Source organism: Palaemon carinicauda, chromosome 6, assembly GCF_036898095.1.
Source record: "Palaemon carinicauda isolate YSFRI2023 chromosome 6, ASM3689809v2, whole genome shotgun sequence".
Classification (NCBI taxonomy): Eukaryota; Metazoa; Arthropoda; class Malacostraca; order Decapoda; family Palaemonidae; genus Palaemon; species Palaemon carinicauda.
Window position 1 is genome coordinate 164,927,019 of NC_090730.1, and position 26,508 is coordinate 164,953,526.

Below are 26,508 nucleotides of genomic sequence, written 5' to 3' on the forward strand. Positions count from 1 at the left end.
GCCAAATGGCCCCAAACAGAATGGTACTCAGGCCTTGTGATGCTCCTGACCAAGGTTCCGAGAAAACTACCGAAATGGCCCAACCTGCTTTGCCGGTCACACTTGCAGAGGCACCACAACGCAGTGATGTCTCTCTTGTGATGCTCCTGACCAAGGTTCCAAGAAAACTACCGAAATGGCCCAACCTGCTTTGCCGGTCACACTTGCAGAGGCACCACAACGCAGTGATGTCTGTCTTGTGATGCTCCTGACCAAGGTTCCAAGAAAACTACCGAAATGGCCCAACCTGCTTTGCCGGTCACACTTGCAGAGGCACCACAACGCAGTGATGTCTGTCTTGTGATGCTCCTGACCAAGGTTCCAAGAAAACTACCGAAATGGCCCAACCTGCTTTGCCGGTCACACTTGCAGAGGCACCACAACGCAGTGATGTCTGTCTTGTGATGCTCCTGACCAAGGTTCCAAGAAAACTACCGAAATGGCCCAACCTGCTTTGCCGGTCACACTTGCAGAGGCACCACAACGCAGTGATGTCTGTCTTGTGATGCTCCTGACCAAGGTTCCAAGAAAACTACCGAAATGGCCCAACCTGCTTTGCCGGTCACACTTGCAGAGGCACCACAACGCAGTGATGTCTGTCTTGTGATGCTCCTGACCAAGGTTCCAAAAAAACTACCGAAATGGCCCAACCTGCTTTGCCGGTCACACTTGCAGAGGCACCACAACGCAGTGATGTCTCTCTTGTGATGCTCCTGACCAAGGTTCCAAGAAAACTACCGAAATGGCCCAACCTGCTTTGCCGGTCACACTTGCAGAGGCACCACAACGCAGTGATGTCTGTCTTGTGATGCTCCTGACCAAGGTTCCAAGAAAACTACCGAAATGGCTCAACCTGCTTTGCCGGCCACACTTGCAGAGGCACCACAACACAGTGATGTCTGTCTTCTTCATGGATGAAGACTATCCAGACTGTTTGTTGTAAGGCACTGCATGAGAGATGTCTGGATACCTTATTTCCAAAGTCCTTTGTGGCAGTCTACCAGTCAAAGTGGGCCATCCTCTGCAGATTTGTGTCATAGATGGGGTACTTATCTGGTTGGAGCCTCTTCATAATGAATGGTGAACTTCCTCGTCTACCGGCGCAGAGGGAAACGCCGTTCAGTCTCATCAGTGAATGGGTATTACTCGGCCTGAAGCCAAGTCTTTAGACTGAAGGGCCTGGATCTGTCTTCTTCATGAAAGATGTCCTCATGATAAGGTTTGAGTAGTCTTTGTCTCCAAGAGAACTTGAACCAACATCATGGAACATCACAAGAGTTTGTAGCTTCCTGAAGAAGGCTCGACAAGATCTAATGCTTCATACGGTTTTTCTGCTTGCCTTGGCTTCAGCAAAGTGGATAGGGGAAATTCACGGCTTTTCATTCGTGGCTTCTCATACAGAGGGATGGGGTAATGTCTTCTTTTCCTTTGTTCCTTAGTTCATAGCTAGAGCTCAGAACCAGTCTGTATATGACTCCATATTTGAGATATTCTCCATCTCACTCCAGGAAGTAACCAGCAATCCGTATGATTTGCTTCTTTGCCGTTTGAATGCACTAAAGGTTGAAGGTGTCTGGTTTCAGTTCCAGTTTTATCAGAATAGATACTCATCTAAATGTCAGTCGGCAAGGTGAAGGTCAAAGTGACTACAGTCCTCGGTGAGTTGGTAGGTGGCAGGGGCTTCCCGCCACCTGCCAGTAACTACCAAAACCTCGTTATAAATTTTAACAACCGAGTTTTCAGTTACTGAAACTTTACTCCTATTAAAGGACGCAGGTTTGTGTACAGTAGTTAGGAAAAGTACAAGAAATATTCTTTTAAATTTGTGATATTTATGAATATATCAGACTGTTCTTATTTGAAGTTTTTCCTTATGAACTACTTTAGCCAAATTTTATTTACTTTCAGGGAAATTATGGTGAAATGATGAGTCGTTATAAACAGTTGTTGACCTACATAAAATCGGCAGTCACCCGTAACTACAGCGAGAAGTCTATCAATTCGATTCTGGACTACATATCAACATCAAAAAATGTAAATAAGTTTTTTGTGTTCTGTTTATCTATCTATCTATCTATATACCAAGGCACTTCCCCCAATTTTGGGGGGTAGCCGACACCAACAATGAAACAAAACAAAAAGGGGACCTCTACTCTCTATGTTCCTTCAGCCTAATCAGGGACCCAACCGAGTTCAGCTGGTACTGCTAGGGTGCCACAGCCCAACCTCCCACATTTCCACCACAGATGAAGCTTCATAATGCTGACTCCCCTACTGCTGCTACCTCCGCGGTCATCTAAGGCCCCGGAGGAAGCAGCAGGGCCTACTGGAACTGCGTCACAATCGCTCGCCATTCATTCCTATTTCTAGCACGCTCTCTTGCCTCTCTCACATCTATCCTCCTATCACCCAGAGCTTTCTTCACACCATCCATCCACCCAAACCTTGGCCTTCCTCTTGTACTTCTCCCATCAACTCTTGCATTCATCACCTTCTTTAGCAGACAACCATTTTCCATTCTCTCGACATGGCCAAACCACCTCAACACATTCATATCCACTCTAGCCGCTAACTCATTTCTTACACCCGTTCTCTCCCTCACCACTTCGTTCCTAACCCTATCTACTCGAGATACACCAGCCATACTCCTCAGACACTTCATCTCAAACACATTCAATTTCTGTCTCTCCATCACTTTCATTCCCCACGACTCCGATCCATACATCACAGTTGGTACAATCACTTTCTCATATAGAACTCTCTTTACATTCATGCCCAACCCTCTATTTTTTACTACTCCCTTAACTGCCCCCAACACTTTGCAACCTTCATTCACTCTCTGACGTACATCTGCTTCCACTCCACCATTTGCTGCAACAATAGACCCCAAGTACTTAAACTGATCCACCTCCTCAAGTAACTCTCCATTCAACATGACATTCAACCTTGCACCACCTTCCCTTCTCGTACATCTCATAACCTTACTCTTACCCACATTAACTCTCAACTTCCTTCTCTCACACACCCTTCCAAATTCTGTCACTAGTCGGTCAAGCTTCTCTTCTGTGTCTGCTACCAGTACAGTATCATCCGCAAACAACAACTGATTTACCTCCCATTCATGGTCATTCTCGCCTACCAGTTTTAATCCTCGTCCAAGCACTCGAGCATTCACCTCTCTCACCACTCCATCAACATACAAGTTAAACAACCACGGCGACATCACACATCCCTGTCTCAGCCCCACTCTCACCGGAAACCAATCACTCACTTCATTTCCTATTCTAACACATGCTTTACTACCTTTGTATAAACTTTTCACTGCTTGCAACAACCTTCCACCAACTCCATATAACCTCATCACATCCCACATTGCTTCCCTATCAACTCTATCATATGCTTTCTCCAGATCCATAAACGCAACATACACCTCCTTACCTTTTGCTAAATATTTCTCGCATATCTGCCTAACTGTAAAAATCTGATTCATACAACCCCTACCTCTTCTAAAACCACCCTGTACTTCCAAGATTGCATTCTCTGTTTTATCCTTAATCCTATTAATCAGTACTCTACCATACACTTTTCCAACTACACTCAACAAACTAATACCTCTTGAATTACAACACTCATGCACATCTCCCTTACCCTTATATAGTGGTACAATACATGCACAAACCCAATCTACTGGTACCATTGACAACACAAAACACATATTAAACAATCTCACCAACCATTCAAGTACAGTCACACCCCCTTCCTTCAACATCTCAGCTTTCACACCGTCCATACCAGATGCTTTTCCTACTCTCGTTTCATCTAGTGCTCTCCTCACTTCCTCTATTGTTATCTCTCTCTCATTCTCACCTCCCATCACTGGCACCTCAACACCTGGAACAGCAATTATATCTGCCTCCCTATTATCCTCAACATTCAGCAAACTTTCAAAATATTCCGCCCACCTTTTCCTTGCCTCCTCTCCTTTTAACAACCTTCCATTTCCATCTTTCACTGTCTCTTCAATTCTTGCGCCAGCCTTCCTTACTCTCTTCACTTCTTTCCAAAACTTCTTCTTATTCTCTTCATATGACTGACCCAATCCCTGACCCCACCTCAGGTCAGCTGCCCTGTTTATATGAAATACAAATTAGTCCTATCAAAAAGCTTTATATTAGTGTACTGTAATGTTTCACAGAATCTTATCAGATATTTTTTTCTTGATACCATGAATGCTAACCAATGTTGCATGTATGCTTCTACATTTTGCATTGGCTCTGATATATATGTAAAGATTTTTTTACTTTTTCAAGTGATTTGTGGCCCTGTTGCTAAGCAACTGACACTTGATGTATTGAGAAATGCTGCTGTGTTGATACCTTTTGTCGTTACTCAAAAGTATCACTGCTGCTTATAGGTTTATTCTATTTTCACTTTTGTTCCTTTCGTGTATTGTTTCCAAACCTTCATTGGTGATGATGCCCTAATTGTTTTCTGGGTAGTTATAAGTGCTTCATCATAATTTTCAAAATTAATAAGCAATTCAATTAGTCAAGGTTAAAAAATAAAGAAATGTTAGATCACTGCCACAGGTGTATAAATGAAACTTGTATTATTAAAATGTTAGGAAGTTAATATTTACCAAACTTGTGCATTATGGTTACTACTTGATTCTGTGGCTTATAAAGATATATTTACACCAGAATAACATATTACATGCACTAAATACTTAAATATGGAATAACAAAGAGCCAAAAAATTATAACATTAAATTTTATAATTAACACCACCAACAAAGCTGGAAGGAGGTTATGTTTTACCCCCTGTTTGTGTGTGTTTTTGTGAACAGCTTCCTGGCCACAATTTTAATTGAGTAATGAAACTTGCAGGGATTAACTCTTATGCAAAAAGCTGGAAGTGAATAAATTTTTGAAGGTTAAGGTCACAGTTAAGCAAAATATCCATTTCATGTAATCAGCCATAAGTTTGAATATATATATATATATATATATATATATATATATATATATATATATATATATATATATATATATATATATATATATATATATATATATATATATATATATATATATATATATATATATATGAATATCATCATCATCATCCATTGTAGGACAAAGGCCTCAGACATGTCCCCTCCACCTCTGTTGCCTTTCTATGCCAGCCTATACCAGCAAATTTTCTTAGCTTATCAATCCATCATCATCTCTTCCTTTCCCTGCTTGTTTTGCAATCTCTAGGTACCCATTCTGTTATTCTTTTTGTTCTTCTATTATTTGTCATTCTCATTATATGTCTTTGCCCACATCCATTTCTTTATTTGTTAGAATATCTTCTGTTATCACACATATACCAAGGCACTTCTCCCAATTTTTGGGGGGTAGCCGACATCAAACAAATGAAACAAAAAAGGGGACGTCTCCTCTCTATGTTCCTCCTAGCCTGACAAGGGACTCAACCGAGTTCGGCTGGTACTGCTAGGGTGTCACAGCCCACCCTCCCACATTATCCACCACAGAAGAAGCTTCATAATGCTGAATTCCCTACTGCTGCTACCTCCGCGGTCATCCAAGGCACCGGAGGAAGCAGCAGGGCCTACCGGAACTGCGTCACAATCGCTCGCCATTCATTCCTATCTCTAGCACGCTCTCTTGCCTCTCTTACATCTATCCTCCTATCACCCAGAGCTTGCTTCATTCCATCCACCCACCCAAACCTTGGCCCTCCTCCTGTACTTCTCCCATCAACTCTTGCATTCATCACCTTCTTTAGCAGACAGACATTTTCCATTCTCTCAACATGGCCAAACCACCTCAACACATTCATATCCACTCTAGCTGCGAACTCATTTCTTACACCCGTTCTCACCCTCACTACTTCGTTCCTAACCCTATCTTCTCGAGATACACCAGCCATGCTCCTTAGACACTTCATCTTCTGCTATAGTTTGCTTTAGTATCCATGTTGCTCTTTTTCTGTCATTTAAAGATACATATATACACAGTATGTATGCACAGTGTTGTACAGTATACTGTATATGAATTATGGCTGCATTCAGTAAAGACTTACAGCTGCTGCTTTAAATGAGTTTCTACTGATAGGTTTTATTGTAAATCTACTTAATACAACGCTGTCCTTACATCAACCATCCCTTTGACAGTTTGCAAATTTTTCAAAAGGGGTGTTGTTCTTTTGAAATAATTAATAAGGTGATGTTGCATTAATAGTTTGTGTTTTGACATTTTCCAGATGGAGCTACTACAAGATTTCTATGAAACCACCCTCGAAGCCCTGAAGGATGCCAAAAATGATCGACTTTGGTTCAAAACAAACACAAAACTGGGAAAGCTTTATTTTGATCGGGAGGATTATAATCGTTTATCAAAAATATTGAAGCAACTCCATCAATCTTGTCAGGTATAGTGGAAGGTTCTTCATAGGAAGAATATGGTTGTTAGGAGTATACAAGAGGGTGTACGTGCTAGTAGTTTGGGTGAGAGGAAGGCCTAGAAAGATCGTGTGAAACGGTAATAGTAATGGAAAGGCATTTATGATTAGGGAGCCCAAGAGAGTGGATGAGTTTTTTTGCTTAGGTGTATGAAGCAACTAATGTTGTGGAAGTTTAACTTCACAAGTAGTTAATCTACAGTTCAGCATTTTAATGGTGAATTTGGTAATGACAGCTTTGTTAATTTCTCTTACCACCACCTGCTAGTAGAGATGGATTGATGCTGAAAAAAACTTCCAGTATATGTGTGCAAAATTTTTAAAGGGTCATGCATTTTAATTTTTTTTTTCTTTTAGTAATTGAATAGATATAACTGGCTTTTGTAGTGGAATGCATAGTTGTGTCTGGTTATATTTTTTTTTTATCAAGACATGATTATTGTTGGATATATTTTAAATGTCAAAAGCCATTCATTAATTAAATTTTATCATTAACAGACTGATGAAGGGGAGGATGATCTTAAGAAAGGAACACAACTTCTGGAAATATATGCTCTTGAAATCCAGATGTACACAGCACAAAAGAACAATAAGAAATTAAAAGTAAGTATAATTTATATTATTAATTTTTGGTTTTACCTCAAACCCATTACTGTACTTCCATATACAGTAGCACCATATTCATGGTCTTTTGTCTAACATACAAAAGACACCTGAAATTAGTCATGTGTTTTGCCAAATAGAACGATGGGTTTCCTTTAGGTGTTTTTGTAACCTGCGTCCATAATTGCCGTCACCAAAGGTATGTATTCATCCATGTCTGTTTTTGTTTGTGAGCAACTTCACATAAAAACTACTGTACCAATTTTAACAAAACTTAGTAGTCATGTCGGGTATTACCCAAGGGTGAATCTTTAACATTTTGGATAAAGTACATTAAAGTACACATACGCAACAGTACTTTGAAAATAATCATATAGATTTTTTCTTTTGTGAACAACATTATGCAAATTTTTATGTCGTAGCCCATTCCGGTACTGTGTTGGTGTAATATAATAAGGATATCTTGAAGAGCTCTCTTTGAAGGAGAGCTAGGCTGAGGAGTCTGATTATTATTATTACTTGCTAAACTATAACCCTAGTTGGAAAAGCAAGATGCTATAAGCCCAAGGGCTCCAACAGGGAAAACTAGTCCAGTGAGGAAACTAAACAAGGAAATAAATAAATATCAGAATAAGTAATGAACAATTAAAATGAAGTATTTGAAGAACAGTCACAACATTAAAATAGACCTTTCATATGTAAACTATAAAATCTTCAGAGAAAAAGAAATAAGATAGAAGAGTGTGCCAGAGAGTACCCTCATGCAAGAGAACTCTACTCCAAGATAGTGGAAGGTTATGGTACAGAGGCTTTGGCACTACCCTAGACTAGATAACATTGGTTTGATTTTTGAGTGTCCTTCTCCTTGAAGAGCTGCTTACCATAGGTAAAGAGTCTCTTCTACCCTTACCAAGAGGAAAGTAGCCACTGAACAATTACAGTGCAGGAGTTAACCCCTTGAGTGGAGAAGAATTGTTTGGTAATCTCAGTGTTGTCAGGAGTTTGAGGACAGAGGAGAATGTATAAAGAATTGGCCAGATTATTCAGTGTATGTGTGGGCAAAGACAAAATGAGCCATGAGAGAGAGGGATCCAGTGTAGGACTGTCTGACCAGTCAAAGGACCCTGTAATTCTGATACTGTTGTATTAGTAAGTTATCAAGCCTTAATAGCTTTTATATCTATTTAGTTGTGAGACATTCATCGTATATAATTGTTAATGCTCGCCTGCATACGCTGTGATTCCCCCCCCCCAAAAAAAAAAAAAAAAACCCCAAGTATTACTTAAGGAATGCTGTCCTTTAGTGACAGTATTAATCCTGCAAAAAATCCAGAAATATTACTTCAGCAAATTCACTGTCATCCCTGTGAATCATGAAGTTTGCAAATGCTAATAGTCGGCTGTCCAATGTATAGGGGAATATAAAACACAGTTGATGATCCTTTTGCGTAGAAGTATAAAGCAGCTATTGTGAAAGTTTTTGCTAAACCTGTGTCACTCATAATTCTACATTCAGAGTAGGACGAATACTGATTTTTTTTTTTTTTTTTTTTTTTTTTTTTTGCAGGAGCAATCTCCTTTAAGGTGTGTTGTAGGGTTTAGTTACTGCTCCCCGTCGTGTATTACCTGAAGGTCTTTTCTGTGTACTTTCAGTCCTTAGTTGCACTCACTCTTTAGCTTTCCACTGTACCTCTTTTCCCTCTTTCTTTCTTCTTTCTTACCATCCAACCTCCCAACTGTTTTTCATACTACAACTGTGGGATCTTTCCTTTTTGCTTATAGGCACTGAATACCTCTCAGGCCCCAGTGCCTTACTTGCTAAAATTCATAAATCTAAACCGATCCTGTAATATGAAATAGTTTAATGTATATACAGTTTGTACAGTATTTATTCTCTTTAGAATAAGCAATTCTCAAATTATAGTGAATTTTACAATAACTTATTTTTTTGTGGAATATTTGAAAGTGTAAAATTTTCATGTGCAAAATTAGTGGAAAAATCAAGTTTCTTGTCTGTGTATATTTATGGTCACTTAGGATGGTATTTTTAGAACTAAATCTATGCCCCTCTAAAATCGTGCATCTTCAAACATGGTCGTCCTTTAGTGCCAAAAATATATATCTCATATACTGTACTGTACTTCAAAATTCAATTCCCATTTACAATTCAAAAATTGGGTACTTGTATGCATTTACATCTAATTTAACTAATAATTCTAAAAAAGTGTATTTTATTTTGTTCCAGGCTTTATATGAACAGTCCCTTCACATCAAGTCGGCTATTCCACATCCTCTAATTATGGGCGTCATAAGAGGTAATCTTTGTAACACTTTTTCAGGATTTTTTTATTCTTTATTATTGCTCTCTGATTCATGAAATTTTGTCTTTTGTATGGTTTTTAAATATTTGCTTGAAGTGCAAACTCATTGTAGTATGTTTTCAACAACAAAGTATTGTGTGTGAGCACATTTCTAACCATCATATAAACTTACTAATCTCTCTGACGCTGTGTTAAGTTTCTTGGGTAGAGTTGTACTATGGGTGATTATAAATTAAAAAGTTACAAGACTTTTTTTTTTTTTAGCTTCGAAGAAGAGATTAGCAATAGTTGATTTCATATTGGTACCTAAACTACAGGTGTAGAGGCTATTTTAGTCAAGTTTCAAATTTGGCCATCATTAATTTCCAATATATTTGTTACTACTTTTGGATGAGTCTGTCCCTTCCCTGTCTAATGAGTCAGATCTTTATGCTACGATTTTAAATGTCCCATGGTTTTAGGGACATAGATATGGCTACTTCTGTCACCCACCTTCATTACCAATAAAAGATTTTACATTTTCCTGTAGGTATTTTGCTATTGTTCCTCAGATTTATAAATTCTGCTTTTAAGTACCATAATGGTCATAGCAAAATGTCTTATTTTTTTATTACCAGGTAAACTTAAGACATTTTGATTGAAATTAACACAAAGTATGCTCACTCAGGATGTTTCACATTGTCGAGGGTTATAGAATAGAAATTATGTACACATTATGAAAAAGTTTAAAACATGTAAACAGTTATAAAAACATTAATAAGCAAAGGTGAAAAAAGTAACAGAAAAAAATATACTTCTAGAAGACTAAAATCACTGGCTACAACACCACTTGCTCTCACTGCATAGCATCTACTGCTATGCTTATCAAATTCTGAATTGATACAATTGTGGCTAACAATAGTGAAATGTTTCATCATCATGTCCTGGCAGCATACTATTAAAGTAGACATGTTGTTGATCAGTATTTTGCCAATGAATAGTAAATGGAACGATTAGATGTTTTGTTTACAGATATCCAGTAATAATTCAAGTCAATTTCAAAATATTTTACATAAATTTGTATGTTTGTGTATTATTGTCGTGGAATGTGTATTTAGTATATTCCTTACGATAATTATGGATTAAGCTGTTTAGATGATAAGCGACACTATGGTAGCCATGCTAGCTATTGATGTTCATAATTTTACATTATTCTCTCTTATTAAGTCTCTCTTCTTCTTCAGAGTGCGGTGGGAAGATGCATCTACGTGAGGGAGAGTTTGAGAAAGCTCACACTGATTTCTTTGAGGCCTTTAAGAATTATGATGAATCTGGAAGTCCAAGAAGAACTACATGTCTAAAGTACCTTGTTCTAGCAAATATGTGAGTTTGAGCTTGTTGTCTTTAAACTTTGAGGAACATAAAGTTTCTTAAACAGTGAGATCGCACATTTGGTTTTTTCGAACTGAGGAACATAAACTTTCTTAAACTGTGAGATTGCACATTTGTTTTTTTTGTTTTTTTGAACTTTGAGGAACGTAAATTTTGTTAAGCTGTGAGATCGCACATTTGGTTTTTTTTTAAAGTTTGGGGAACATAAAGTTCTTAAACTGGGACATTGCCCATTTGTTTTATCAATTTAAATAAAGTTTTTAAGTATAAATTACACAGTATAGAATAGAGCAGATACACATTTGAGAAAGGGAAGAATGCAGTTGGCTGTGAATAGAAAATAGAGAATTAATAGTATAAAGTGATGAAAAGTTATCTATCTTTCTTTCACCAAAGGTTTTTCATTGGACAGTCCATTGTTCCCTATTTTGCCTGCATAGAATTAATTGTTCTGTTTTAGGTGGCATGTTTTAAGATTTTGGATTTCAAATAATACAGCAAAAGCTAGCTTATACATTGATAGTTTTGTAATTCACTAGTCGTCTTATATAAGAGATATGACCTAAATTTATTAAGATTTTCCCTAATTTTAGGTAGTCTTATACACGGAAGTACAGTATGCAGTATTTACATCCATCCTGGGTGTAACTAAACTTTTCCACGCTATTAAAAACCTTATAAATTTAATGTTTTATTTATTCATAGGAGCAATTTCATATTAGAAAAATATACAGTATAGTACATATAAAGTATGGGAAATGGGTTGTAAAAAAGTTTGACTTATTAAGTTGCAGTTTACCTTAGCCCTAATAGAATTATTTCTGTCGTGTTTCGAAATTTGCGATTTTCCAATTCTGCGAGGCCATGGATCAACCAAATTCTCACATAATTGGGGACCCTACTGTACCTTTCGATATGCTAATACACCAAAATCTGTTTATTACAGAGAAAAATAGTTTTACACCGACTAAAGAAAAATATTGCTCGGCAAAAATACTGTCAAGGAGAAACATTTAACTCTTACAGTATATGGTATGAATAGAGTAGAGTTTTATAAGGTTAGATAACATTTTATATTGGGTTATTACGTGTTTTCCCGTGCAATCATTCACTCTTTGCGGTATCAGTGGTAAATGTGGGGTTTTGGTCTCTGGTTTTGAAAGTTTGGTAAATTTTTTCCACTGCAATAGACTACAGTATATTCATCACATTGCTAATATGAAACTATTGTGAAAGGATAGAAGTGAAAATAGTAAAGGATTTAAGCAGAGTTATCGTGTTAAAAGGTGTAATTTTTACAAATCCATGTCTCTTAGAGAGCAGCATTCCAGAAAGTTTAATGAACAAATTGAGCTCTGGTAGAAAAACTTCAAATTATGAAAAAATATAATTACCTCCACCAATGAAGTTGGAAGGAGGTTGTGTTTTCAACCGTTTGTGTGTGCTTGTGAACAACTTTCTGGCCACAAGTTTATTTGTAGAATAATGAAACTTGTAGGGATTAACTGTTATGTAAAATGCTGGAAGTGATTCAATTTTTGAAGGTCAAGGACACCTTCAAGCAAAATGTCCAATTCACGTAATCAACCATGAGTTTGGATGTTGTTGTCACAGAGAATTCAAACTTCTATTTGATTGTATAAAAATTCATGCCAAATAATACATGTTAACCCTTTTACCCCCAGGCTATTTGGAACTTTCCAACCCTTAACCCCCAGGGGCTACTTTTTTTTCAAGCACATTTTGCAGTATATATTTTTTAAATTGCTCTAACAGCCTTAATTTTTGTCATAGAGAGGTCAGGTTGGTTTCATTCTCTTGGAAAATGCCTGAAGTTTCTCAAAAAATTATCAAAAATATGCAAAAAAAAATGTAAATAGAAGATTTTTGCAAGGACGTACCGGTACGTCCATGGGGGTAAAGGGATGAGTTTTATAAAACGTACCAGTACGTTCTTTTGGGGGTAAAAGGGTTAAGGTCGAGCAAAAGATTGATAAATAAGCTGCCGCGGCGGAGGTCTGCACTCCACTGAGTGCTCCTCTAGTTATTTCCAAGAATCCTACCTTGAGATTAAAATATTTTTATTTCCTAATCCGTTGATTTTCTTTATTCTAGGTTAATGAAGTCGGGAATCAACCCCTTCGACTCTCAGGAAGCTAAGCCATATAAAAATGACCCGGAAATATTGGCCATGACGAATCTGGTTGCCGCATACCAGAATGATGATATCAACGAATTCGAGACCATTTTGAAGCAGAATCGTACGAACATTATGGACGATCCCTTCATTCGAGAACATATTGAAGGTAAGTTAGATTTGTCAATAAAATGGAAATCGTATACTTTACTATAGTGATGTTTGCATATTTTAATTCTACATTGTCAACTTATTGGATAGTGAGTGTGGAATTTACAAAGGAATAAGAAAATTGATAGCGAGCCTGGATAAAGACGACCAAGATCGTTGTGGGGCCAAATCTGACACCTGAAATGAAGTAAGGGTGTGTTAATGTCGATGTGTCGTTCACTTTTCTAATTATTCGTGGATCTGGATAAAACTTTTGTGGTGGCTTGCTGAGTGTTTGAACATTATTTTAATGCCATATTAGCATTGCGATCAATCCAATTGATTTGAAAAAGTCTTGGGAAGGAAAGGGAAAAATGAGAAGTCAGATATAAGATAAGGGCATAAAATATTTCTGAGTAACACCTTAAGTAATAGGAAGTGTATTAGCTAAGGAAAATTGAGTTAATAAATGAAAAGGAAGAAATTAAGGTGAGAGAGAGAGAGAGAGAGAGAGAGAGAGAGAGAGAGAGAGAGAGAGAGAGAGAGAGAGAGAGGTGGGGTGTAGGTAGGTTCAAGTTAAAGATTTAGCTTTAGCTGAAGAAAAGCCAAGAAGAAAGCTTTAAAAGATAAAGCTTCCATAGAAAAGATTGTTGTAATACCTGAGCGTCTGTGTGAATTAGGGACATGAGCACTTACAAAGAAAAGAGAAGGTTTTTTATGATAAGTTGCGACTACAAAATGCTAAGGTTTTAATACAATATATGAGTTGCATAGTCATACTGTATATGTATTGGTATATCTAATACTTGTTTGTGAGTTTAATTATTTTGTATAAATTTTAGTTTCAATTCAGTCTTTATTGTATATGGTAGCTTGGATTGACTTTCCCTGTATCACCCTCATTTTCATCGTCCTCCTCCTCCTCCTCATCATCATCATAATCTGGTGGAGAAATCATATCACAATTGAGGAATCAAATTTTCAGAGGCTGAAATTTCAAGAACTGAAATAGTTAAATAATGTGATTAATGATTTTTTTTCCATTGAGCAAAGTAATTGATGTAGAAGCAGCAGCAAGCTGACAAGGAATAAGATTTTAAAATCATGTGGAATAGTCAAAGGAACTGAGTAATGCATCGCTGTCCTCACCCGTTCTTCTATCTTGGATTCAATTAAATGTAATTGACCAGAGTCTGAATCCTAGTCTTGTAGTCTTTTAAGGCGAAGTCATCTTATAAAAATTAAACAGTCATAGCAGAGGCCATATATTTAGAAAGCCTGAAGTTTATACATCTATTTTACTGCAGTCAAAGCCCTTTAGAGGAAAGCCTGAACTGGAATCTGTAGAATCCTATCTTTTTAAATGATTCAGAACCTTTTAAACTGGGCAAGTGATGTCACTGTATAATCTTTTGATTGCCCTCATTATATATACCGATAACTAATGGTACTAAACCATATCTCTAAGCATATACAAACCAATTTATTTATACATACTGTATAGATATATAAAGCATATTACATATTAATATGTGAACGATATGCTTAGTATGTAGATACTTCCATTGTCTTGTACAGTCGGCCTCAGTCTTCATGGATTCAGTCATTCGTGATTCAGAGAACTATATAGCGTAGTAGATAAAAATTCATTCATTTGTGGTTTTACGATAAGTACTCTCGGGGCAAGCCTACCATGTCAAACCAACTGCACTCCTTTGCACCTGGTATGCTTCACACAGTGTCCGCGTAGGACAACATCCCATCTCTAGCTAACTCGGCCTCACTCTCGTATTGTCTGTACCATGTGTGCATATCCTGCTTGTCCTTTTTCTGCCAGCATCACTCTGCCTTACTTTGTATATAGAACCTCCTGTATATAATGTACAGTAAATACAGTCATACCTCTCTTCATGAAAGAATCTGCTTACGAAATTTTTAAGCTGCGAATATTTTTATGACTCGCTGTGCGAAAAAATGTTTCATTTTAAGGAAATGATATTTGTCAGCCAGGCAGAGAATGAAATAGTCACCCATTAAAAAATTAAAGAAAATTAGTTTAGACAATAGAAAATGAACCATTAGTCTATAATAGGGGTAACTATAATAGTGCAGTACATATGGTACTGTAGATTTTGTATATGTACAGTATTGTACTGCATCTGTTGTATTGTTTTCCATATATTGTTACATTGTTGTGATATCTACTTAATTTACAGGTATTAACAGTTAGTTTAGGTATATTGAATGGTTCAAATGTATTTGGATGTACAGTATTTCATTTTGGTTATACTGTAGCTTTATTATAAGATTTGATGTGGTGTTTTGTAGGGTTTGGAATAAATTAGGCAATTTGCATGTGAAATGTGACTCACAACACGAAAATCACTTTACGAAAGCAACTCCAGAACGAATTAAAATCGTGCCGTAAGGCATTACTATAGTGGTTAAAGTTTGATAGGCAAAAGAGACAATGCCTCAAGAGTTGCTTTATGCTTCACGACGTGTTACTGCGTAGAACTTTATACAAAAACGGTTAATGGTGTTTGTACTGTTACTTTTTCTTTTTATTTTGTTAGTGTATCACTGTTAATATTAACCCTTTTACCCCCAGGCTCTTTGGAAATTTCCAACCCTTAACCCCCAAGGGGTTATTTTTTTCCCAGCACATTTTGCAGTATATCTTTTTTAAATTGCTCTAACAGCCTTAATTTTTGTCATAGAGAGGTCAGGTTGGTCTCATTCTCTTGGAAAATGCCTGAATTTTTTCAAAGAATTATCAAAAGTATGAAAAGAAAAATTTAATAGCATTTTTTTGCAAGGACGTACCGGTACGTCAATGGGGGTAAAGGGATGGGTTTTGTGAAACGTACCAGTACGTCCTTTGGGGTAAAGGGATGGGTTTTGTGAAACGTACCAGTACGTCCTTTGGGGGTAAAAGGGTTAACGTAACGGAATTATTATATTAACTACTCTACAGTACTGTATTTGAAATACCGTACTTTACAGTACAGCACTGTAGATATAGGCTACGTGTACGTTGAATTGATATGGTGTGAGTCGACCTGCTGAAAACAGCGATCATTTCCGAGTGGTATGTCGCATTACCCCAGAAAATTAAACTATACTGTAGTGATAGTACATATTGTACATATATTGCAGTAATATCAGCGAGTGATGTTAGATAGGAACAACCGTGTATTTTAGTTACAGTATTTACGTATAAGTGTGGCGATGACCCATGTTATGTTTAGTCTGTCTTATGCTGTATGTACTGAAGTGTGTTCATATCAATAATACAATATTTATACTGTGGTAAAAACACGTAAAAACAATACTATTGTTATTACTACTAGATAAGCTACAACCCTAGTTGGAAAAGCAGGATGCTATAAGCAAAAGGGCTCCAACAGAGAAGAATAGCCCAGTGAGGAAAGGAAATAAAGAAATTGATAAACTATAAGAGAAGTTATGAACAATTAAGATAAAGGTTTTTAGAACAGTAAAAACATTCAAATAAATCTTTCATATATATAAACTATAAAAACTTCAAAAAAGCAAGAGGAATAGAAATAAGATAAAATAGTGTGCCCTAGTATACCCTCAAGCAAGAGAACTCTACCCCAAGATAGTAGACAACCGTGGTACAGAGGCTATGATACTACCCAAGACTAGAGAACATTGGTTTGATTTTGGAGTGTGTTTCTCCTACAAGTGCTTCTTACTAGCTAAAGAGGCTCTTCTACCCTTACCAAGAGGAAATTAGCCACCGAACAATTACAGTGCAGTAGTTGACCCCTTGAGCGAAGAGGAATTGTTTAGTAATGTCAGTGTTGTCAGGTATATGAGGACAGAAGAGAATGTGGAAAGAATAGGCCAGACTATTCAGTATATGTACAAGCAAAAGGAAAATGAGCCATAACAAGAGAGAGTGAGAGTGATCCAATGTAGTACTGTCTGGCCAGTCAAAGGACCCAATAACTCTAGCGGTAGTATCTCGATAGATGACTAGTGCCTTGGCCAACCTACTACTTACCTACCTACCTATATTGCAGTACATTGGGTTACCTAGTGTGTTAGTCGAACGCAAGTAGGCAATGTACTGTGTGTTGGTAGGTTATGAGTTGACCTATCCCAGTGCAGCAAGCATTCGCATATTCTCGACTTTTGCACCTGTATCTGTTACCATAGAGAGGAAAGGTACCCTTTTTTTCATTTGTTTTGATGTCGGCTACTCCCCAAAATTGGGGGAAGTGCTTTTGTATATACAGTGAACCCTCGCTACTTCGCGGTTCGACAATCGCGGATTCACCACTTCGCGGGGTTTTCCCATAACCCATATATATATACATATCGCGGATTTTCCGGAAAATTCGAAAATACCGCGAAATCTGAAGACAACCAAATACGATATTTTGTTACCTGTAATTCCATTAATACTGTAATTAGTAATATCTGTTCTTACTGATTGTTCATTGCATTACATATGATATATAATTCAGCACAGAAAGAAATAAAACACGAAAAGAGAATGTGATCATACGATAATTCAGTACGTAGTAAAATTAAATCGAACATGAAACGCAAATCAGATGCAGTCATACCATATTAGAATGGTGTGTACTGTAATGGATGTGCTTCTTTTCCATGAATCTTTTGTATGTATACGTACGTAGTACTGCATCCAATAATATTCTTTGTTGCAAAAATCACATTTCGAATAAGCGTACGAGAGAGAGAGAGAGAGAGAGAGAGAGAGAGAGAGAGAGAGAGAGAGAGAGAGAGAGAGAGGCGTAAAAGAGCGTACGTAAAGCTGTATTATTATTATTGTTATTATTATTATTATTGTTGTTGTTGTTAATAAAATTATTATTGTTATTATTATTATCATTATTATTATTATTATTACTGTACAGTATTATTATCATTATTTATTATTATTACGGTATTTACTTAATCTACGTACGTTCGGTATGCGCGGGGCATCTTCTATGAGTAGGTAACCAACGCATCATAGTACTGTAAGACGGGTTGTGATTGGTTCAAGCTCTGATAGATGACGAATCAGAACTCAAGTTTTGTTATCTAGCCTGTGATTAGTGTTTTGCCCGCATCTCCTACCCGCAGCATCTAAGTTCTCGCGGGGCTGGATCGTCCACTCTCTGTTACCGCGTATCGCTGAGTAGACGTTCTTAAGTGTGTGAATCTGTGCTGTGTGCGACTTTTTTAAGTTGAACTTTTTGTTACTGTAAATCCTACTGTAATGGCTCCCAAGCGTTCTGCTTCTCTTAAGGCTGGTAGTGAGCCTAAACGCCATCGAAGGATGACGATAGCTGAGAAGGTTACGCTTCTCGACATGTTAAAAGATGGTAGAAGTTACGCGGCCGCTGGCCGCCATTTTGGCATCAACGAATCTACTGTTCGCTATATCAAGAAGGACGAGGCGAACATTAGAAAGACGGCTGCAATCACCTTTAGCAGATCAGCGAAGCGAGTCGTTACAACGCGTAATAAAACGATCGTACGCATGGAAGGTGCTTTAGCTGTGTGGATTGCCGACTGCCGGAAGAAGAACATAGCGTTGGATACGAACACCATCCAAACAAAGGCTTTGAGCTTATATGAGAATTTTGCTGCAAAGGAACCTAAAGACGACGACGGCAACCATGCTGAAGATGATGATGATGCAGATGATCCTCAACCAGGGACATCCACTGATTCCCAGCCTCAGAAACGTTTTTCCGCCAGCAAAGGATGGTTCGCGAAGTTTCAGAAACGCTTCGCCCTGAAAAGCGTTTCCCTGCATGGGGAGTCTGCTTCCGCTGACACTGCCGCTGCTGAAACTTACGTGAACCAGACGTTCAAGAATATTATCGCCGAAGGTGGATACAAGCCGGAACAAGTCTTTAATATGGATGAGACTGGCTTGTTTTGGAAGAGAATGCCGTCGCGAACTTTCCTGTTCAAAGAGGAAGCCAAAGCCTCTGGCTTTAAAGCATTCAAGGATCGCGTTACCCTCGTGATGTGTGGCAATGCTGCTGGATTTTTGTTAAAGCCGGGGCTTATTTATAAGTCGAAAAATCCTCGCGCTTTGAAAAATAAAAATAAGAATCTCCTTCCCGTGTACTGGATGCATAATCAAAAAGCATGGATTACGAAGATGCTGACCTCCAACTGGTTCCATCAGTGTTTTATCCCGCAAGTCAGCAAATATCTCTTAGAGAAGGGCTTGCCATTCAAGATCCTTCTCCTTATGGATAACGCTGGTGGACACGCAACTGACCTGTCGCATGAGGGCATTCAGGTTGAGTTCCTGCCACCCAACACCACGTCATTAATTCAACCGATGGACCAGGGGGTTATCAGGGCGTTCAAGGCCCTCTACACGAAGAACACCTTGGCGGACCTCGTTGCGTGTGTGGATGCTGCCCAAGATGACGAGGATGAAGATTTTAACTTGAAGGCGTACTGGCGGCAGTACACCATAGCCACGTGCCTGCAGAATATTCAGAAGGCACATGAAGAGATGAAACCTGCAACCGTGAATGCGAGCTGGAAGAAGTTGTGGCCCGATATTGTTTACGACGACAAGGGATTTACTCCGTCGGAAATCCAACACTCTGCAATACGCAAATCTGTGCAGTTGGCTGCCATAATTGGAGGTGACGGGTTTGGCGACATGACGACTGAAGACGTCGACGAGTTGTTGGACTGCCATTCCCAGCCCCTAACTGACGCAGACCTCGAAGACCTGACGAAATCGGCAAGTGAAGAAGAGAGTGATACCCAGGAAGAGACCCAAGAAAATGTCGAAGAAACAGGCTTAACATTAGAACAGCTTGCCAAGGCCTGCAACCATGCGAAGGAGTTGAAAGAAATGTTGCAAGAGTGGGACGAGGATATGGTTCGCTCGATGCAATTCTGCAACAAGATCGATGAAGACATGACTCCCTACAAAATGCTCTTGGATCGAAAAAAGAAGCAGCGGCAACAACTTCCGATCACAATGTTCTTCCAGCCTCGCAAAAAAGAGCCAGTTCCTCCTGCTAGTACGCCTTCGGAAGAAATTGAAGAAGTTTCCCAGGAAGAAGTTGAAGAGGTGTCCCAGGAAAAGACACCTCCGTCTGAAGAGACGTAAAATACTACCTGGCTGCACAGTAGAACACATCATCAGCTTCATCATCATCATTTCTACTGTGCAGCAAATTCATCGCCATCACCATTCAAGTTTTTCTTCAACTTCTTTCGTGGTGATTACAGTAACAATCTTTATTTTTTACTTTAATATTCTTACTGTACATTCTAAAACTGTATTTGTGCCTGTTTTATAGTTTAGTACTGTACGTACTGTATGCATTAAGTTAAAGGGAAGGTTTTAAAAGTCTACATGTTGTAACCTATCATATTTTTTTTGTTTAAAATTTACATTTACGTACGTAAAACAATCTCTCTCTCTCTCTCTCTCTCTCTCTCTCTCTCTCTCTCTCTCTCTCTCTCTCTCTCTCTCTCTCTCTCTCTCTCTCTCTCGTAAATTGTTTTCCTGCTTTGCTACGTACAATACTGTATAAATTATATTTGTAAGGTAACATATTTTGTAAATGCTTTTACTGTAAATACTGTATGTACTGTATCATTATTTATCACTATCATCATGCGCGTTAAATGCCTTGTTTGTTCTGAGCGTGGTTGTTTACTGAGCGTACACGCCGTCGTTTCAGGCGGCGTCATAAAGTAAAACATTTCATTTGGAAGTCCTAAGAAAAATACGTAAACTAAAACATTGGTAATAAAAAAAATCAACATACAGTACTGTATAATCAATATAATCGATGCAAAAACTAACCTATACATATATGTGTACTGTACACTAAATGAGTTTGTTTCTTCATTATGATCAGAGATGAACGTAAACAAAACATTGGTTGCCATTTTTTATCGTGCTTTTTAGGTGTTTAGGAAACGCATGATATAAAATCGCCTTTAACATTTGTGCCTGTTTTAGTTTAGGGTGCTGTAGTACATGCATTAAGTGTTCTGTACATTAAAGGGTGGTTTGTTAACAGTACTATGTACAAGGGAAGGTTTTAAAAGTCCGAATATACATGTTAAATAAATAGGTAAATATGATGTCACTACTTCGCGGATTTTCACCTATCGCGCCCGCGTCTGGAACCTATCTACCGCGATAAACGAGGGTTCACTGTAGATAGATCTGTTACCCAACCCTTGCAAAGACTGAGGGCCAACTCTACTAGCCTTACTATATCTCCTAGATTTACTTTTCTTGTAAATTTACCGTAAAAAGATCAAGTACAACTCGTAAGTGGTAAAGTAAAGAAGTTGAGCTCAGGAAGCTCTACAAACTTATCTCTATCGTTAATCATGTTAAACCTCTGAAGATCAAATTGCGTGTCTTGGCATCGGTCGTTCATGTAACCATAAGTGCTAAATTGAAATTTATTCAACTTTCTAATGCAATTTTCAGTTTCTTTCTATATTCCTTTGTTAGTTACATTGCAATCAATATAAGTGGGTTGACACGTGACTTTGTTACTTCCTGGTCAAAATTCACGGGCCTGACAGTGATGTTATCACAGCTAAGATCACCAGCAAGTTAATACTTCTACAATAGGACAAGCATAAAATGGTTAAGCTAGAAAAAGTCCTTTCTTATAGAATTGACCACCCTTTGGGTCCTAACCGACAACATTATAGCAAACGGGATCATGTCGTTCTAGGATTCACATTTCATTCTTTTAGTCTTTAATCATTCAGTAACCAAGATTATAGTTTAGGGATAACTTAGTAACTGAACTGACAACAAAGAATAAATGTTGTTATGACTAACCTGATTCATCCTCTTTAGAAATATCTCGGCAATTGTTTTCAGCAACGACCTAATATGTGAACCGTCTAACCTCGGGTAATTAGTCTCATTTATTATTTCCTTCCGAGACACCTCTTCCTTTTTGGGAATTACCAAGACTTATTCAAATGTTTCCAAAATCTGCATTAACACTGACAAGCTAAAATTCTTTCACAACCTTATTCTTATCCAAACCAATGCCCACAATTAGGTAATTTATTTTTATTAGCAGACTCACTATTGCCATGTTTGAGCTTGCGTTAGCAGTAATGTGTGCCCACTCCTGAGCATCAACATGAAGCAAGTTCAGAATGGAACTTACCGGGGCATCTAGCCATATATGCTATATTTTTTATGATTGTATATACATGTGCGCTTGTTTCAGAAGCAGGAGTAATTTATAATTGATCTAAGTTCCTATACCATTCTGTCTCAAGGTCTGAATTTGTTTTGATAATCAAGATTCTGGCAAACCATAGCATTGATAATAAAAGGTAATGAACCAAATTGAAAAAAAAAAGTTTAATAATGTGAGTTTGAATCTCTGCTTCACGAATAAGATCAACCGTTGATAAACTTCAAAGCCCTTTTTTTAATATGCTAGCCAAGGATCGACTGTAGGTTAAGTTAGTCTGGTCGGTATGCCAGTAGTAATCTATTAAAACTTAATAATACAGTACATTATTTGAGAAAGTATGAATAGCTGATTTTATGCACCTGGGGGAAACTGTTCCCGAAAACAAAACTTCCAACTGTGATTCAAATCCATTAGACTTTCTCCTTACCTCCTGACCAGTTAGGTATGTTAGATCTGTTATTGAGGTTGCTGAGACACTACCAGCTGTCTATGTAAAGTGAGTTTGTATATGAAGTAAGGTAGTTCTCTAATATCGATTATTAGTCAAGTCGTCCATTTTAGGTATTACTCTCATATCAAACATTGCATGACTTCAGTTGAAACAAACTTTATATATTCTGCATAAATTACTCTGGATTACATACAATATACATAACAAACCTCCATTCTTCTCATGGTGTTGGCCTTTGCATGCAAAACAAAATGAATGGGGATCTTACTCCAGCATCAGTCCACTGATAATTTAGAACATACATTAGTCAAGTCAACCTGCCAGTGTTAGCCTCTGTCTTCTGTATGCTATTATAAAACCAAAAGAGACTTATAGTATCGTGATAATCAAATCTTCCTACTAAGTGATACTGAAAAATTAGCTTGCCATTTGTATAGATATTGTTTGATATTGTAAATCAAGTAAATTTCTCATATCACCTACTGTAGTCTAGTTTTTTTGGGGATCTGGTCATCTGGCACAAACATGTATCTGTAAATGCCTTTCACTGAGCATCACTATTCATTTTGATTTATCAGTAAAAATATGACCATGAATGCTCGCTAATTAAACGTTTTTGTAGCCAAAAGACAATTAGTAACATCTGTAAATTATTTTATGTTATTGTAACCACGAAGAATAACAATAACAAGAATTCTTATTTTCAACATTTTATGATGGGGAGTAGCCATATGTTTCTGAAAATTACTAAAGATCCCATTAAATAACCATAATATTCTTTTCTAAGCAGCTAAGACTTAAATACACTATAGCTCTCTAAACAGCCAAAAACAAAGTAAATTCTCTACCCATTTTATAGAATGTTCAAAGCCTATAAACATCATATGAAGGAGTATCCTGATGGAAATACTGCTTACATTATCTAAACCCCAATTATCATAATTTATCTCATGTTACATGTAACATGCATTAGTCATATGATCTGAGTCTTACACATCCATTAAGATAGTAAGAGAAATTGTTTAACTTGTAATTGTAACTAGTATCTCTAACAGCTACTATAACCCAGTCGTCTGTACCATGACTAGGTTATTGCATATTTAAAAGTCTAAAGAAATCTTTTTGAGTCTCAAACTCATTGTATACTTGGGGAATTATCCCAATAACTAGAGATAATCTGATTATTATAAGCATTCCCTTCCCTTCCTTTTTAAACAAAATTGCACTAACCCTTCACTCGGGAGTTATTAGCGCCCACAATATTCTTCATTCAAGTGATCTGACAACCAGAAGGCTTACTTACCATTCTTGTGATAGTCTCCTGGGGTCTGTATTCACATTAACATAAGATAGAATAGGCTAAATTTACCATGGAAAGCCTCTGGCTGTAATCTTTAGTTTTTGGCAGGTTCTATATACGAATATATACGAGTAATCATAACATCAGATTCATAAAATCCTGAAAATCGTAACATACTCGCCTACATAGAAAAATGACAAGGAAGTCTGTGGCAGCCGATTGTTGGAGAATCCTCTTAAAATATGCCACTTTCTAGTACAATATTACCAACTAAACCAATTCTACCATATGTTAGTCAAAAAAAATTTGGCAAATATCCATATTTAGAAATAGATGAAAAGCAACTTTTTATTCCTGTTCAAGTTCTACCACCAAATTACCAGTAGTATTTCCAAATACAGAACTAAATTAAGTCTAGCAAGAGAGGCTGGATGTCCGCACACAGTCCACGACAAAGATTATACGAAGTACTGATTATAACTACCATATGGTTAATGTTCCTCCTGGCACCTACCGGGACAGCTAATTATCAGAGGGAGTTAACAAAATTTTTCGTTTTTCAATTAGAGGTTGGGAAGCCTGTGGCTTCAGTTATTAAAGCATGATGAATACCAGGTAAGATTCATTTATTTATTTACTTGTAGTACTTATGCTTCACTTACACTAGGCTTTATCATAGCACTGCTAATAAAGTATAAGGTAAGTCTAAAAGAAAAAATATTTTACATGAAATGCACCTCTAAGTATGGGATTCTGCAAAGCAGAATGTCTTACTTTAAAACATACAGCCATTTATTTTCTTCATCATCATCAGCCACTGCTAATCCACTGTAGGACAAAGGCTTCAGACATGTCCTTCCATCCGTGTCCATTTATAGTCTTTATATGCCAGTTTATACCCACAAGTATTCTTAGTTCATCAATTTGTTGTCTTCTCTTCCTTACCCTGTCGTTTTTGTAATCTCTAGGGACCCATTTTGTTGTTTTTAATGTCCATCAATTATTTGTCATTCTTTTGCCCATATCCATATATTTCTCTTACGTGTTATTAGAATATCCTCTACTTCAGTTTGCTCTTTTTCTGTCTCAGTGATATTCCCATAATTATTTTGTCCATTGCTCTTGGAGTTGTAACTAGCTTATGTCCTGAGGCTTTAGTAAGGCTTCAAGTTTCCACTGCAAAAGTTGATATAGGTAGGACAATCTGATTAAGTACTTTTCATTTTAGAGAAAGTTGTATTTTACTTTTCATACTCTCATTTTCTTTACCAAAAGCTCTCCATCCCATGATTATCCTTCTTTTAATTTTGATCTCATGTCCTGGGGAAACACTTACTGTCTATCCTAAGTACATATATTCTTAACAGTCTCCAGAGGTTTGTCCACAACTCTTATTCGTTGTCTGCATTTTCATTTTACTCCTATTCATTTTCAGTCCAACATCTCTGCTTTTTCTATTCAAATCTTCTATCATCTTTTACAATTCTTCCCATGAATCACTAAACAGAACTGTGTCATCTGTAAATCTCAAGTTGTTAAGGTACTGTATTCCCTATTAATGTTAACTATTACATTTTCCCCATCTAATTTTTTAAAAACTTTTAGGCATACTGTGAATAATTTATGAGAGATTTAGTCTCCCCGTCTAACTCCTTTTTCAATGGGAATTTTCTCACTATATGTAGTTTTAGGATTCCTTTACTTCCTATGTAGATATCTTCAAGTGTTTTATCATAAGACCCATCTATTCCTTGTCTTTGAAAGGCTTTCATTACTATTGAAATTTTGATGGAATCAAAAACTTTCTCATAATCTATAAATGCTATACTTAGTGGTTTGTCGTACTCTGTTGATTTTTCCATTAGCTAGTTAAATAAATGGAAATTGTCAATTGTAGAATACCGACTTCAAAAACCTATCTATTCTCTTGGATGATTAAAGTCTAGCTGTTTTCTATTCTGGCTAATATGATCTTTGTAAATATTTATTTATTAAGGAGAGTAAAGTTATTGGGCAGTAATGTTTAAGGTATTTGTGTCTCCCTTTTTCTGAATTACTATAATGATAAAAGTTTTCCAAGCTGTAGGTATAGAGCGTTCTTACAGAGATTCGGGGAGTTTTACTGCTATAAAATCTACTCCATCTATTATTAAATCAATTATTAGGCCATCTTCTGTTGCTTTGCCTCTTTTCATGTTTTTAATGCTTTCTTTATTTCTACTGTTGTTTGGTACCGGCTCAGGTGTTTCATTACTTCCATTGGCAAAGTTATTTCATATTTTACTTTTGTATAACTATTTGGAAATCCTCTGCAATTTTTTATCCACCTTTTTTTTTGTTTGGTAATATTTCCACTATATATATATATATATATATATATATATATATATATATATATATATATATATATATATATATATATATATATATATATATATATATATATA

General features: G+C 37.0%; 1 protein-coding gene across 1 annotated transcript in view; it reads left to right on the forward strand.

Moving 5' to 3' along the window:
• LOC137642786 (COP9 signalosome complex subunit 2) overlaps nt 1-26,508 on the forward strand; it is a 66,731-nt gene that overhangs the window by 29,826 nt on the left and 10,397 nt on the right. Inside the window, exons 3-8 of the mRNA XM_068375639.1 lie at nt 1,948-2,073; nt 6,310-6,477; nt 7,006-7,110; nt 9,356-9,425; nt 10,655-10,793; nt 12,918-13,108. Coding sequence (XP_068231740.1) covers nt 1,948-2,073; nt 6,310-6,477; nt 7,006-7,110; nt 9,356-9,425; nt 10,655-10,793; nt 12,918-13,108 — 799 coding nt within the window. The remainder of the gene's footprint in view (nt 1-1,947; nt 2,074-6,309; nt 6,478-7,005; nt 7,111-9,355; nt 9,426-10,654; nt 10,794-12,917; nt 13,109-26,508) is intronic.